The 16,317-nt window shown below is 42.5% G+C and overlaps 1 protein-coding gene across 1 annotated transcript; it reads right to left on the bottom strand.

Annotated features, from left to right (window-relative positions):
- Positions 1-1,992: 1,992 nt before the first annotated feature.
- CALM2 (calmodulin 2) lies at positions 1,993-15,753 on the bottom strand. The gene is given in 8 exon segments (XM_030498810.1): positions 1,993-3,247; positions 4,690-4,825; positions 5,576-5,639; positions 5,641-5,679; positions 5,729-5,802; positions 5,804-5,898; positions 11,113-11,143; positions 15,612-15,753. Coding segments are annotated over 8 exon segments (471 nt in total). The 5' UTR covers positions 15,615-15,753; the 3' UTR covers positions 1,993-3,218.
- Between the last annotated feature and the right edge of the window lie 564 nt (positions 15,754-16,317).

The raw sequence follows: 16,317 nt of genomic DNA, 5'->3' as shown, positions 1-16,317 counted from the left end.
GTAACACCCAAACACTGTATGTACACCCAAGCTGTATGTAGCCTTACATACCTTCCTTCACTGGGAATGACCAGCATATGGAGCTGGGAGGGCCACTTTCACTTCACGGATCAGTTATAGGTCAGAAGGGACCTCTTGAGATCTCCTAGCCCAACTCCCTGCCCAAGCTGGGCCAGTTAAAGCTTTTTAGCTTTTAATGTGCCCATTGCCTCATCTTGCCAGTGGGCATCACCGAGATGAATCTGGCTCTGTCTTCATTCCCTCCCATCAGGGTTTTGTATACATTGACAGGATCTCCCCCTAAGCCTATACATTAAGGGAACAGCAGTCTTCAAGCATAACATCTCCCACCTCACCCCCAAGTTTAGAATAAAACAGCACCACCAGGTGTTTTACTGCAGTGTTGTACTACAGAAGTTTTTGTCCTTGCTATTATAGTATGGAATAAGAACCTCCATCATATTTAACAGACATGATGAGGGATTGTATCTTAGCAAGCTACCAGAAGCTCTTAACTTGCAATTACAGAGTATTCCTACCTACTCAGAATGACCCAAGGACTACCTATTCCACAATAGCAAAAGTACCTGCAAGTGCACCTCAGTCAAAAGGTTCAAGTTCAGTAACTGGTGTCATTAACTTCCACCACACTACTTCACCAACTGCACCTTTGGAGACATTCTTCCATCAGCAGAAAGTACTGGAAAGTATCATTCTGCAGTTAAACATTATGTGAACAAAGCTACAAGATTTCAGTATTGACTTAAGCATTTCATTTAATTAACAGCAACACACACACTAAACAAAACAAGTGACATTGTGACACTCTCACCAGTGAGCAGCTAAAATACAGTAAATAAAGGTGGCTTTCTTGTCACCCATTCTTCACTCATTCCTTTATAAAAGGCAATTATCTCAGCTAAGGCAGGCTTTCATAGTGGAGAAGACCTTCTCCTTTCTCCCCAGCCAGATGCTTCCACATGCATACTGAGTTGGAGCAGAAGACTGTGGGTCTATGTGCAATTCCCAGCCTACTGAAAATCAAGGTACAAGATGGGCAAATACAAATTCCTGTCAGATCCTTGCCTGTGTTACTTACCTCTGAGACTCCCAATGCTCCTGCAACTCTGGATTTCACATGGTTCTTCAAAATTCTCCTCATCCTGAGCCAGTTTAAACACTTACAGCTTGTCCCCTAGCTCCTAGGCCACAGGATGAAGACTGGACAGCAAATGTTTGTTCGGTCGCTCATTCTGTAGAAGGCAGACCCTAACTGCTATAGTATTTAAACTGCATAAGCTTCCTGAATCAGATTGCCAGTGCACAAACAACAATTCTAAGGAATTCTGATCCCAGCAATTCAAACACTTTTGACAAGCCTCCTTTTGAAAACCAACAGAGCTGCTTATAATTCTTAAGGAACAGGGCTTTGAGGTAAATGACCACAAATGTTTGATCAAGTGTTTCTGAATTCAGGTTCATCAGCTGTCCTAGTTTTACATCTTCGTGTAATTATAAATATCTCAGAGATTATTAAAACAGTTTTAAAGCATTAGGTAACTGCTCTGCTGGGACCAGTGAGGGTGACCAGATGCAGGGGCCAACGCTTTGCTTAAAGGCAACCAGAATCCCCAGACAAGATAACCATACAGCCTATGTAACACCAGTCAGTTCTTGCCAGAAGTACAGAGGCAAGGGGCATAAACAGCCTTTGGCATTCTTTTGGGTCTTGGATTTGTCCTTGGTCAAAACCAGGTTTGTTTTCCACTTAAAAAGAAAATAAACCTTGACAAAAATCAGCACTAGAAGCACAATCATGCACATTAACTGACCAGTAAGAGAATGTTCTCCTTCTGTACTTTGAGCTGACTGTATCCTGAATGGCAACTCAAACATGACAGTTTCAGTAAAGTCCAGGTGTGAGACTAAGTTACCCCCATGTAGCAGCTGACAGGGAATAAACTCCAAAATAATTAAAAGAAAGCAAACAGGTTTAGTTGTCTGAACAAGGAATTTTAATTTTAGGTCAACTATTGAACTAGGTCAACATCCAGTTCACAATGTCTACAGATAGTGGGCATAGCCAGTCACTACGGTAAGTTTATTGAAGCACCGAGCTCCACACAAGACTGTAAAATACATTTTAAACTACTAGTAAGAAAGCTTCTTCAAGTCAACAATACTATTAAGGGCCAGAGTTTAAGGACTAAGTTTTCACCTTCCAAGCTATTTTAAGACAGCCAATCCATTGCATAAGCAAACCAAACTGCTACATACTGAAACACAGAGCAGCAACGGTATTGAACAATTCCTGTAAATAATTCAAGGATACATTGAAACAGTATGGGTAAATTGTAATTTTTTTATTGGAAAACAAATATACAACTTGGAATGGATTTGAGGCAAATCGTGCCAGAAGCAGATTTTTTTAAAATAAGTGGCTAAACAAAGTTTAAAAAGCATAGTAACAAGAGGAGAAAATGTTTTCTGGTACAGGACCAGCAGTACAAAAAAAACTTGTGTACGAGTACCTGGATAAATCACCCGTTTTGCATTAGTGCAACTTAAGTTTCATATTGTTGACTGTCAATCGTCCACAACGTTAAGACTCCACATTTCAACAACATGTTACAGGTATGGCCACAAACAAGTTACTGTGAAGCAAGCTAGGAGAATGATTTTTACAGCGCATTAGCCACATGTATATATACTATTCACATGGTTTTATCCTGCAGTTAGCTGCAAGAGTCCTTATCCTCCATCACAGAAAGCGGAATAAGCTCCTTTATGTACTGGAGAACTAGAACCAGCATGTCGCTTTAACTAAGGAATTGCTAATGCATGGTAAACCCTAGCTTACTTTATGTAACTTGTAACACTAGTCATACCTACATCTCCTAAAGAAAGCTACTTTTTTTAAAAACAGATAACCCAGATGTTCCCTCAGTTAACCAACTCCATCTAACTTCAGATGTGCAGAAGGGCTTAAATATCCAGAGTAAGCCACATGCAACATTTGTTACTTAGATCAATTTTCCAAAAATCAGAACAATGACAGTAAGATAAAGGAGAAAAACATGGAGGAATGGCCTTCTAATTACTATACATGCATATTCTTTTGACAGTAAGGGAAAAACCTTTTACAGATAAGTTACAAACAGAGAAAAGGCAAATAAACAATTTTGTACAAGAAATTTAACACATTCTGTACAACGTCTTCACTTCGCTGTCATCATTTGTACAAACTCTGCAAAAGGAAAGAATTGCATAAGAGTTATTCAGAGAAAAATCTGAACTGCAAGATCTGAGAAGTGACCTGCCTTACTCGTGCTAACATTTTCAATACTGTGTTTTCAGTTATATTCAAAAGAGCATCTTCAAGACAGTCCCCTTATCCACCAATCACACCTTAAAACTATTTTTAATGGCAAAATGCCTCCACTTTTATAAAAAAAGTTGGTCCCTCCAACTGGAGAACAGGCTTACTTTCAAAAATGAAGCTTTACAGGGTCCTCCTAACCACTGACTTACGGACACAGAGAAGACACCCAAGAATGACAAAGATCAGTAGAACTTGTGCTGAAGTGTCCATCAGTTAAGTAAGTGTACAACCAAGACATTGCAGTGGTTTCAATCTGTTTTTTTCCAAAGCAGAATAGCACAGGTGTTACTATTTCACCTGGCCAGCTTTAAGCAACTGAATCATTGTTTATTCACAGCACAATGGAATTTAGATCCTGCAAAATAGGATTTTTCACTTATCTTGCTGAACCATAATTTCAGGTACAATAACAAAAAGAAACTGGAAACCTAAGAGGAATTAACTGGTTGCTTGAGTTTCAAAAGAGCAATTGGAAACAAGAGGGATGCCTGCCCTCTGCAGTACCAGCCTCTGAACAGGCTATTTCCAAATACAGTTATGAGGCAGCAGCCTTGTTCATAAAAATGCTTTTTGCTCCCAAATGAGTGCTAATCCTGAGGCCACAACCAGAAAGGCCTTAAAAGGAAGCCACACCTACCCCTCAGGAACAGTAAATGTATTCCCTGAAAACACCCCAGCTCCCTTCTGCAAGATGTTCAGAAAGTTAAAATGAAACCAAGCGTAGTTCTTCTGAGCTGCAAGTAATTGTCTAACAGAACTCCTCCTGCTTGCATGACTTCATTCAAGTTTCAATACCAGGAAGAAAGGAGGAAATGAAAATAAGCGACTGCTGCAGCCAATTTGTGTGAAATCATTGAAGAAGTCTTCTAAAGGTCTTGAAATTCCTGTGTATTTTAGGAGCTTTCCCCCTTGAATTAGTAATTTTAAGAGCATTAATGAAAAATGAGCTACTTGCTACATTCAGATCAACATTCGTTAGTGAACAGAACAGTACGTGAACGTCTCAGCTAGCTTCCTTATTCTAATGGTCATCAGACATCAGTAGATTTAGGACAGTTATTTTCTTACACTGCACAGTTGAATAGTTATTTTTTGCCTTTGGCACAAGGTATTAATGCACTCAAGCTTAAAGCTATTTAGAGGTACAAAATGTACAAAACTAAAACACATTAGCTTAAAGGAACACTAACTGTTGAGAAGATCTCATCTGAACATTGCCCTATTTAAATTCAGTGTAGCTATCAGCATTGACACAATCACTGGTATGGAAAGTGCTACACAAAAAGAATCTGTTAACAACTCCTTACCTTCATAGTTTACTTGACCATCACCATCAATGTCTGCTTCCCTAATCATTTCATCAACTTCTTCATCTGTTAGCTTCTCTCCAAGATTTGTCATCACATGACGGAGTTCTGCAGCACTAATGTAACCGTTGCCATCCTGGGAAGAGAAAAGGAAGACTAGAATAGACTCGCCTATGGCCTAGTGACTTAACTATAAGTTAAGAATACTGAAGAGCAAGTTGGACATTAAGAAGTTAACACAGCTTTAGACATTAGCACCTGCACAAAGCAAATGAGAGCTGTAAGCATATCTTCAGTATTTTTGATGAGCTTAGTCTTAAAAGACATTTTTAAAAACAACTTACCCAATACAGTTTACTCTGGCTGTCCTACCCAAAGCATTTTTTAAATCACTGACAAGGCAATCGGCACCTTTTGCAGCCTTTTTAGGTGACAGATGCCTATTCAGTCATGCGACTGACTAGTTCCAGCGTCTATTTCTTAGAACACAGGCTACTTATAACTCATTCACCTGATTCACGGCAGACAGCACAAAGCCACAAGGCCTTCAGAGACCACTTTAATGTACAACATCCTAGTTGGGACACTGGATATTGAAGTGTTGATATTGCAAAAGACTACCATTTTAAAAATATTTAAACAATTTCTCTGCCATCCTTGTACAAGTATTTTAGTATCGTAGCAAGTGGCAGCTTAATAGTAGCACCCACTATCACAATGACCCCTTTGACTTTCAGGTGCAGCACCACAGTAGACTTGAACTTTATGGTGATTAGTTAACCTAGAGGTTCTAGGTCAAAGGATTGCAGACACCTCTCAATTCAATGAGGAAGCTCATTAGAACTGAGTCTTCATAACAAATATTTAAGGTAAACATTTTTAGTACCTTGTCAAACACACGGAACGCTTCTCTAATTTCTTCTTCACTATCTGTATCCTCATTTTTCTTGCATCATTGTCAGAAACTCTGGAAAGTCAATTGTGCCATTGCTGCAAGATAGTTACTTTGTTAGTAAAAAACAAGTTTTAGACACTTTACTGCATTATTATTAGTAAAATCTTACCATCAGCATCTACTTCATTGATCATATCCTGTAGCTCTGCTTCTGTGGCGGTTCTGACCAAGCGATCTCATCACTGTCCCCAACTCCTTTGTAGTTATAGTACCATCACCATCCTTGTCAAATAGTGAAAAAGCTTCTTTGAATTCTGTACAACAAACAAAAAAGGAGTTAATCCCTTCAGCATTTGAAAGGTTAGTTTACTTAACCATGTAAGAATCCACTGCTGCTTATTTTTTGTAAATTACAGAACTCAATGTCATTCTTTAAGGAAATTTTGATATACTGCTCAGTCTGGTTAAAATTGTAATGCCAATATGGAAGCACCAGCACCTGGAAAACAACCTGCCAGTTAACCACACCAAATTTTGACCTAAGATGGAAGTTCATCCATTTCACAAGCACCCAGATTCATCTCAAACAAGGATCCCTAATACAAAGCTGAAAGGAATAGCTATCCACAACTAGAATGATCCATATCCTTGGTAGGAACTGTTTATCTCACAAGAAAACAAGAAATTACTTTGAGAAAGCTGAAAAGTGGTACTCAAAATACAACTGCTACAGGTTACTAGCATTTCTGTTACTAATAAAGATAAATCAATGGGAAAAGCTATAATCAGACCCAACTAAAACCAATTTCTCATTATAACTCTGTTCTGCTGGACTTGAAAAATCTGAACAACATATACTACATGAAGCTGCAAGACCTGCACCATAGGTATTAACATTTGGCCATAGCTAGCTAAAAAGGAACTTCTTCCAGCCTTCTCTCTCAATCCATTTCTGCAGTTTTTCAGCCTGTTTGTACACAACTCCAGTCAGTTGTTCAAGGAGGAAAGCCACTGGCATCTTAGTTTCTGAAAGGCTGCTTAGAAAATTACTTCAGTCCTTCTGTATCCTGAAACAGCCTTCATGGAACTACTCAAAAACTGTCATAAGACTGCTTAACTGCATTTCCCTGCTACCTTTTAACCCCCTACAATGGCTGTATTGTAGCCAGCAATATTAATACAAGCATAACATGTTTAATTGTCCAGTCCAAAAAAGGGAGTTGGTTTTAATCCATGCCATCTGTTTGTCTTTGGCCACAAACCTTATACTAGCTCACTGGACTGTAATAGCTCATACACAAGTTAAACATGAAAAACTTAGCTATTCTCTTGTATAGTTCAGATCCTTTTACGGCTTTCAAGCTACCTGAGAGAGATCATGCCTCTGGAGAACTTGCTAGCTCAAGGGTACTCCTGCATCAAAAATACTTCCAAGAATCAATTTTTCAAGTTTACAAGCAGTCAGCTTTCCAGATGGTGGGTTTCCCTGACCAGGATTAGTCACAGTAAAAGTTGTGTTTTCACACGAACTGCATGAAGTCTTACTTCATCCATTTCATACTCTGAAACACTCGAGGTGAGTACAAGCTGGCAAGTGTTAAAAATGCAACTACAAAAATACACTTTTCATAGTTCATGAATGCAGCTGTAATACCAGAGCCATGGTTGAGTCCCATCCAGGAAAAAAAAACCCAAAACAAACACTCTTCTACATCTAACAGCCTGAAGTGTTCCAAAAGCCAACTCCCACTGTTTAGCACATAAGAATCAGAGCAAGGCTACCACAGGACGAGATTAAATAGTTTCAAGCCAGTATTGTACAATCACAAAGCAGAAACAGGCTTACCCAAACAGGCAGCTATAACCTGTGCCTACACTAGCTTCCAAAACAGTCTTTGGGGCTAGTTTCAGTTAGCTCACAGGCAACAAATAGGTTTAGCAGAAGTAAAGCTTTACACCAAGGAAGAAAAGACTTTTAGGTCAAGCCTAGTAGAGAAGTTTGTAGTCTATCACAGACGGACCTCACAAGGGGAGCACCAAGTCTTTATCGAGAGTCAGATACTAAAGCATAATTCTAAATGTTTAGCTGTTAACCACTTCATCCTACTTGAAGATCAGCTGTTACTAACACAAAGTTGACTTCACAGTACTGCAATGACCCTACTTAGAAAAAGTAACAATTTTTATGCAAAATCCAAAGACTTGCTTTCTACAATGTGGGCCATTCAGTGGTATATCCTGAACTCTATAGAGATGATCTACTCAAAGGACAACTCTTCACCTTTCACTCAAAGATGCATTAGGCTGAGAAATAACCATAAAGACAGTAAAGCAAGTCAAAGACCAACAGCATACTCCTGATTGAAACGCTGAATTGAGTTATGAAGACAATTAAAATACCTCTTTAACCACATCTAGGAACCACCTCCAGTAATCAGAAGAAAGGCGTAACAACGCATGCAGACAGAGTTTAGACTAGAATGACCTAACATGGCTCTGAAGGATTCGCAGCAATGGCCAGTGAAGGCAGCTATGAAATACTGAAGCTTAGTGAGCAACTTGGTTCTGGCTTCTGCAACATAAGATTATAAGTCACACCTCCCACACTTAAACATCTTATCACTCCGTGTAGCATTTAAGCAATCCTCCCTCTATTCAACACTCCTCCATAGCAAGCTGCCAAATGAAAATTCTTCTTGTATCCTAGATAAGGCTAACCTGCCAGAAACACAAGGACAGTGCTGGCAGAAAACACTCATCTCCAGGCCAGCCCACAAGGCTCCAGCGTTCCTTCTGAGAATTGCACTGCACTGAGAAAGAACTACTTCTAGGCTCCACAAAAGAAAGGCTGGTCCAACAGAATGTGAACTCTAACACCCTAGCTCAAAATGTTCTATTTAACAATAGCTCCTGAGGCATGTCTGTGCCACATCACCTTTCCAGATGAAGTGGCAGTCTTCAGTGACCTAATATGTTCAGTGAACTAGAACTACCATTCCCACCCTCACACAGTTTAGCCAGCTATGTCTGGAACTTTTATAGGAGAATGTCAATTGTTCTCTTCACAGCTACCAGGAGCTCAACACTTGAACATGACTATTTCTACTATGAAATAAATTCTAAGTAACTCTTGTGGTCAGATTCCCAACTGAGAACCACAACACGCTAAGACAGAACAAACACCATACATAGGCCTACTTGTTCAGTGCCCATTTAGACCTTTGAGGTCTAGGGGAAGGAGTATAGAGCACCAGACCAGCTGTTTTGGGACAAATCATCTTTAGAGTCAAACCCCTCCAACCACCCACATCAAGTGGTTCTGACCTACATAGTTTTTCTAATACAACACTTAACTAAAGGGATACCCATTTAACTTGGCAGCTTCAATTCTTACTGGATGAGGTTGCAGCTAGCATTGACACTAGCTTTCAAAAACAGTCTTTCCTATGAACAAAACCTGAGAAGTCTTTCACCCCTACCTATAAAGACAGGGAGCTTCTGTCTTATATGACCAATGAATTCCAAAGGATATAAGAACATCTGGAACCTTAAACAGCTGTAATTCTGCTGCTTCAGAGGTTGTTTTAAGCATAGAAGCAGCTGCTTTTATTATTTTGGCCTATTATTTACAAAAGGGAATGTTGTCTCTACCTTGCAGCACCATTTTCGTAACCCCCCCCCTTTAACTCAAAACCTAGGTATCTTCAGCTAAGCTAAAATGGAACAGTAAGGAGGCTCAAGCTTATAAAACCACAGTCTCTGTAAAACACACAATCTGTACCTATGACAGTTTTCCCCTACAAGACATTGACCTTCAACAGCTGAACTAAGCAGACTGCTTAGCCACCTGCAACCCTTCCTAAGCAGTACTCAGGGTGGTTCTCCAACAGGCCAGTTTATGTCTTCGTATCAGAGGCTTATGGTTTCTACCTGCAAACACACTTGCTTCATGAAATACCACAGTCAAACTGAAAGTGGCAGGCCATTTTACACTGGATACAAAGTTACACTCTTTTCACACAGATGAAAAGCCTCTATTCCAGTATGACAAGCTTATCAATACTCACTTTTGGCTCTGAAAAATGTTCCATCATGCCTGAATAGCTAACAGTTGCACTAATCCCAAGGTAGTGTTAATAAGCTTCCTGTTTATATTCCATAATCAGCTACATCAACTAATAAAGCTTCTACAGTTACTAACTGAACTGAACCATTACTGAAAAGACAGCAGTGACAGTTGATAAAGCCTGCCCTAACTGAACTGATCGCAAACCCCTTAAGATATGTAGGCCACTTCGAGAAAAAAAATCTTGAGTTGAACTAGATTTGGCTTGTGCTTACTCATAAGTCAGTACCATGGCAACAAGTAAATAGACTAAGGACCTTCCACAAAACCATAATTAGTCTCTTATGAATTAAAGCAAGCTTCTGAAGTCTAAGAGCTACAGAAGAATGTTCTTACACTTCAAATTTGGCAATTATGTTGAAAACAAACTAGCTCATTATGACACTTCTGTTTAATACAGTGTCTTCAAGAGTTACACCATAGTTAAATAACACCACCTCTTAGAGGCTGTTATTCATATGCTTGACCTGGTACTATTAGATTAGCAGAACCCTAATTCCCTCTAAAATCATTTCACATGACTGTTATTCACACCAAGACTTTCTAATATTAACGCTACACACTTGTCAGGTCAAAAACCCTGAAGTTTTTGAATGTCCATGGCAAGGCCGAATTCTGCATTACCAGCTTTAAGTCACATCAATTAATGAAGTTGAAATCAGTCTTCAGAGAGCAGTGACAGATACTAGTTTGTGCAGCCTGCATGAGTAGGAGACACAACAATCAAATTTTAGCCACTAGCAGACAGTTGTCAGTGCACATACATAAATGATTGTTAAGGGGCCAATACTAAGACGCAAGATATGCATATTTATTCAAGCATTTCAAAGCAAGTGCCAGACCATCAGAACAGTGCACAGAACACTTGCGTCCAAGTACACAGTACAGTTCCAAATATGGAATATCAAGAAGCCAGTCTCTGCTGTCATCAAAAACAGCCACACTGAAACATGTCTGCTGACAGGAGACCGCAAAGTAAATTATTTTTGCCTTCTGCTAGAAGAGCACTTCAGATTCCAAGTCTTCACTAGAGACTGTTCCCTACCCCTCCCCCCACCCCTTTCAGGTTGCACTTGGGACAATTCTGCAGTCATGGGGGGGGGGAACAACCCACACGCAAAAAGGCCCACAAGGGAACAACTACAGAGTCCCCCCCAAGTCTACTAGCTAGTAAATCTGTGAGGATGTGTAACTAGTCTAGAAAACAAGTCTTCAGATTCATTGAATCCATGGCGCTTTTGCAGTAGATAGGCCTTTAAAACTTAAGTGACAAATGAAAACATTCCACAATACTTCTTCAGTTCCTAAGAAAGCTAAATATCTTGTGTAACACAGACTGTCACTGGATTAAGATGTGTGCCAGGTCAAGTAGGAGTATCAACACAGCACATAAAAACCTCACCTGCAATCTGCTCTTCTGTCAGTTGATCAGCCTGCAACGAAAGAGAGTATCATTATAGTTGTAGCAAAAGTTCAAGGCAAAATAAGGCACAGACTTCTGAATATGGTAGCTGCTCTTCAGGACTTATCTGTAGCATTCTGAAATAGTTCTAACAAGCACAGCTCAAAAGTCATGTTTGCTTGCCAAGTAAGAACTGGCAGCCTGTCCTTGTTTCCTGACCCTGCAATATCTCATACACCCAAATAACGGATTACCATGTGTACCAAGCAACACTAGCAAACTCAAGGCACCAAGTCCCACTATACAGGCTTTAAACTCATTAACACAGCAGCCTAGTAGTTGTACTTTGGTAAGCCTCAGTTTTAGACCAAGTGTTTAACATTAAGTAACACAACAGTAACCCCTAAATCCCAAATTCTAGGCTGACTAGTCTCTTCTGCTAAATTACAATGTTACAATTAGAAAAATGTACTCTTCTCTAAACTTAAATCATCCCTTGATTAATTGAAGCTTCCTGTCCAAGACCTGACCATAAAAAACAGTCTATACAATCAGTACCAGCAGCTTCAGCCCAAACTGTTAATTTCAATGCATTTGTCATATGGATGCCTAGACTTTCTTCAGAGCATTGTCTATTGATTCAAGTAGCATAAGGTAGTTTACAGGGTCACTAGAGAAAGCTTCAGTGGTGCAAGACATGTAACTGCTTTATCAGTTAGGTAACCCCTTGTTTATACCTCATTTTGCTTTATCACTGAACAGTTTTAAATCAACTGGATTTGATGGCAATAAAAAAAACCTCTGTCTTCAAGGCCAAACCCAAGATGGACTTCACTCTTAAAAGAGCACAAAGGTGTTTGAGGACTGTAAAAATATTTTCCCTAGGCTTTCAAGTCAGCAGATCCTTCAAATTCTGGATAGCTTCAGTTCAGTTGCAGTGACCAGGCCATAGATATTCTTCAAGGAAGCTCCTTGAGCTGTTTACCCCACAGTACTCCACGGAAGAGTCAAAACCAACCACTTTAAAAAATACAGAAGAGAGACACTTACTGCTGAAGTGCAACACCACTTTTTTAGTTTTATTCCCATTGTGATTTACTTCAAGAACACCTTTTTATGATTACTTCAATATTGACGTCAGAAACATTTTCAGTTATTAGCTGTGCCCACCAAGGTCTCTATACACATTAGACATCTGCCAATGAAATACTTCAAAAAATGTATATACACCACCTGCTTTTTTCACAATTTGAATTACATTTCTATATTGCATACCAACTTAGACATTACCACCTCCTGGTTATTCTTCCTGCAACAGAAGCAAACCAAGCTGCTCAAGAAACCATACAAGAGATGAACTACTCTTGCACAGTACCATGCATACAATATGGCAACAGCTCAAGGTAAAGGCTACGATCGGGGACTTCTCAGACTGTTCATGGCTCACCTAAGAATCAAGACCACAGTACTGAGTAACTTCTAAAAGGAGCAGCCAATGGGTATTTGCAGCTATAGACTCCACTTGTTCCAATTCCAGTAGCTGTAGGAAGTATTCCCATACAGGTTCAACACTGGTTTAAAAAACCTGAGATAGTCTAGGGTGGCAGCAACACTGCTGAGAACATCACCAACTCAACATTAGTCTGAGATGGAAGCATTCTGCTAGTCACTTAACAGAAGCCTAGCAGATTTTTGCTCATCTGGAGTGTATCATTAGCACAGACAGACTCATACCTTTGCATGTTATTTACATTTTTATTGCTTGAGTGAGGAGAATTATGTGCTACATTTCTGTAGGGTATTTATATCCACAGAAAGCTGCATATCAGATTTAAGTAGCAAGAACCAAGTTTACTTAGGTCAATGCTTATGGGTTACCAAGTTGAGTCACATACCATTTTATATAAAGAAACGACATTAAGCAGTGTTTAAGATATTAGGTGTTCCTGAACTCTTCCTAACTTCCAGCAACTTAAAACATCCTATAGCCACTAACCATAAATTTGGATAAGCTTAGCCAGTACCTGTAAGAGGTACAGTGCTTGAGAACACACGGCTTATTAGAAGCCACAGGTATAGGGCAGTTGAAAGATAAGCTAAGAGGTGGGGCAAGGTTGAACAAACACCATCTGTACTCTGCAGTGCTAGGCTCTGCAGGGACTGCTGCGCAACAGCAGTAAAAGGCGGAGCCAGCAAGGCTGCCAGATCACTCCCTCCCATGCCACTCAGGTGGAGGGCTATCAGCCCAGATCCATGCCACTGGGGACTTCCTACAGGGGACTCCTGGAGTTCTTTGTCCTGAGCTTAAGCTAGACACTCATGCACCATATATGTGGCAGTACGCACAACTCCTGTGATGCAACCAACTTCAGAAACAAATAGTCAAATCACAACTGGAACATGCCTTATGCTGGAGTTCTGACATGCCCCTTACTACAGCCAAGATCCACCTGAAAACCTCCTCTTACAAAGGCAGGAAACCCATCACAGCTTTGACATGGCATTCTCCAACTCATATTGCAGCACTTTCATTTTCACTGCAGTGGCTCCCATCCCCCCACCCCCGGATTGCGTTGAGGGCCTGACAAAGAATCTGAGCCTGCTAGGAAAGAAGGGGAGCTGTTGTGCTGCAGCAGTTTCAGTGGCACATGCAGCCTCTAGAGGTAGTGTTCCATTACAGTCGTAGCTGCTATGCTGTAATCAGTTTGGAAGATCCTCAAGAGAGCTGACTAACACTGCCTGATAGAGAGCTATCAGCACATCACAGAACAGACAACACTGCTCCCCTCCAAAACATGGCATTTTAGTACACTTCACAGGTGTTAGATCTGAATGGAAAGTTCTATTCTGCCAAGATTAACTGAAGAACAAGAACTAGACAGACTAGCATATAAGGGCTAGAATAGTAGGTTAGCTTATTCTGGGAGAAAATTATCATGCTTTATCTAGCATAGGCAGTATTGGACAACATATATTCACAGGTTTAGCCAGTCTGGTCTGCCAGGATGAACTATAACCGCAGTCAAAGTGTCACTGTGCCTCCTGGACACACCCATTTTTTTATATAGACCTTGCTTGAAGATACTCCATTTTTGGTTCTGTACAGATGATAATTAAATGCAGTAAGAGCCTTTTACTGCTAGATTCACTTTTTTTTCCTCTACAGACAGCTTGCTGTCCAGGTTCACAATTCAGGCAAAAGAACAGATTCAGGCTTCTGTTCACCTTATTTCTTTGCCCAGAGAGAGCACTTAAAAAAAAACCCGCACTTAATTTTTAAGCACCCACCGTTTACATCACACACAGCAAGTTGACAGTGATCTGATTCCTTAAAAGCATACATACATTCCCACGTAATGAATGAAAGGCAGTTCTACTCTACTGCATCTTCTCTTAATGCAGAGAGTAAATAATTAGTCATTGATGTTGCTTTTGCGACAGAATTCTTCCTTTTTGTACGTGTTTCGGTATCCACGTTTTAACTAAAAAACCTGCTAAACTCATATCCTTTAGACCGAATTTGAAACAACTCTCCAATTCCACCAAATGTGTTCTATTTCGACAGTTGATTCAAATCCTAAACAAACGTATTGCTATGAAAAATAAATTGTGCTTGACCAAGAAAATGTCCACCGCAATGCCCAAAACGGGAAGCCAAAACTGTTTAAAAAAACCCCATAATTCCTTGTTCAACAGAGCCACCGACAGCAAGGCGTTATCATGAAATCGGCAGGGGAAAGCGGCTCCAACGTGAGCTGACAACAGGTCTAGCAAGGAGGGAGATGGTGCAGTGAGGCAGCCTGCCCCTCATCATCATGCTGCTCAGAAACTGCAGGGCTCCGCATTGCATTATTACCAGGCGCAACACACCTCGCTAGCGAGCCAGACATCTTAGGCGCTCGCAGCAGTCGTTGCCGCGCCGCTGGCTCCCCAGCCCCATTCAGCCGCACATGCCGGCTTGCCGGGGGAAGGAAAGGGGGAAGAGGAAGCGATAAGAAAGTGGAGCTGGTGCCATCGTGGCAGGCTTCTTCCCCCCCTCGCGGGTCTCCTCCCAGGAGGAACCGTTATCTGCCGCTCCCCCCGCCCTTAACCGACACACGCCCCGACAAAGCGTCATGGCGCTCGGACCGAGTGGCAGTTTGAATTTTGAATCCGCACCAACGCCCCTGGGCGGGAAAGGGACCCCGGCGAGATCCGTCCACCACCACCACCGCTTCTTCCAACGCGCACGGCGCCTTCGAGCGGGATCCTCCGCCCCAGCCCGCCCGCGCTGAGCCCAGCGGCCGCAGCAAGGGACGCCTTCGCCCCTACCCGCCCCCCCCCCCCCCCCGCTCCATTCTACAGGCTACCTCACCCCGCACCGACCGAACCACTTATCCCTCTCCTTCCCCCCACCCCTCAGCCACAAGCACTCGCACTTCCCTCCCCGCCGCCCCACACACCGAGCACCGGACCAGCACCCGCAAAGCCCTGCCGCGCCCCCATGCCTAGGGACTCACCATGGTGGCCCGGCCTGGCTGTGGGGTGTGGTAGAAGCTAACGGCTGCACAGAGCGCACCAGCGACCAGCCCGCTCAACGGCTCGCCTCACACTGAGCCCTGCCTGCCCGCCAGCAGTGCCTCATAAACCTCCTCACAGCCCGCCCGGATCGCTCCGCGCCGCTCCCTCCCCCCTCCTCTTTTCCCCGTCAGGGAACGGAGCTGAGAAAGAAGTCCCGGCTGTTCGCGCTCTTCTGGGCACGACCCCCTCCCGCACCCCAAAGCGCGTCCCCTTCCTGCCCCCAAACCCCCGGGCCCGGCGCAGGAAGGGGCGAGGTGCGGGAAAGGGGGGCGCTGCACTTGTAAAATGGAGGTGGGGTGTGGGGGGGGATGTGCCAGAGAGGTCACGCTGAGGGACTATTTTTCCATGCGGAAGAGGATCTTAGAAAAAAATACCGATGAGTGCAGAGCCCTCAGAAGGAGGGCGCTGATTGGTGGATTCGTACCTGCAATGCGTCACTTGGACATGCACAGTCTGCGCTGCGAAGCGCTTCCCCCTCCCCCCGCCCGCAGTGCGCGAGGCCCGGCCCGGCGCGGCCCGTGCGGCGCCGCCGCTCTGCCCGCCCCGCGCCCCGCTTCTCGCACCCCGCCGCCGGGGGTGCCAGGCGGGCAGCGGCCGCGGCAGAGGGCCCGTGGAGAGAGAGAGGGGGAGAAGCAGGGCGGGCCC

Source organism: Strigops habroptila, chromosome 10 (assembly GCF_004027225.2).
Source record: "Strigops habroptila isolate Jane chromosome 10, bStrHab1.2.pri, whole genome shotgun sequence".
Lineage (NCBI taxonomy): Eukaryota > Metazoa > Chordata > Aves > Psittaciformes > Psittacidae > Strigops > Strigops habroptila.
This window is presented reverse-complemented; position numbering and strand designations above follow the sequence as displayed.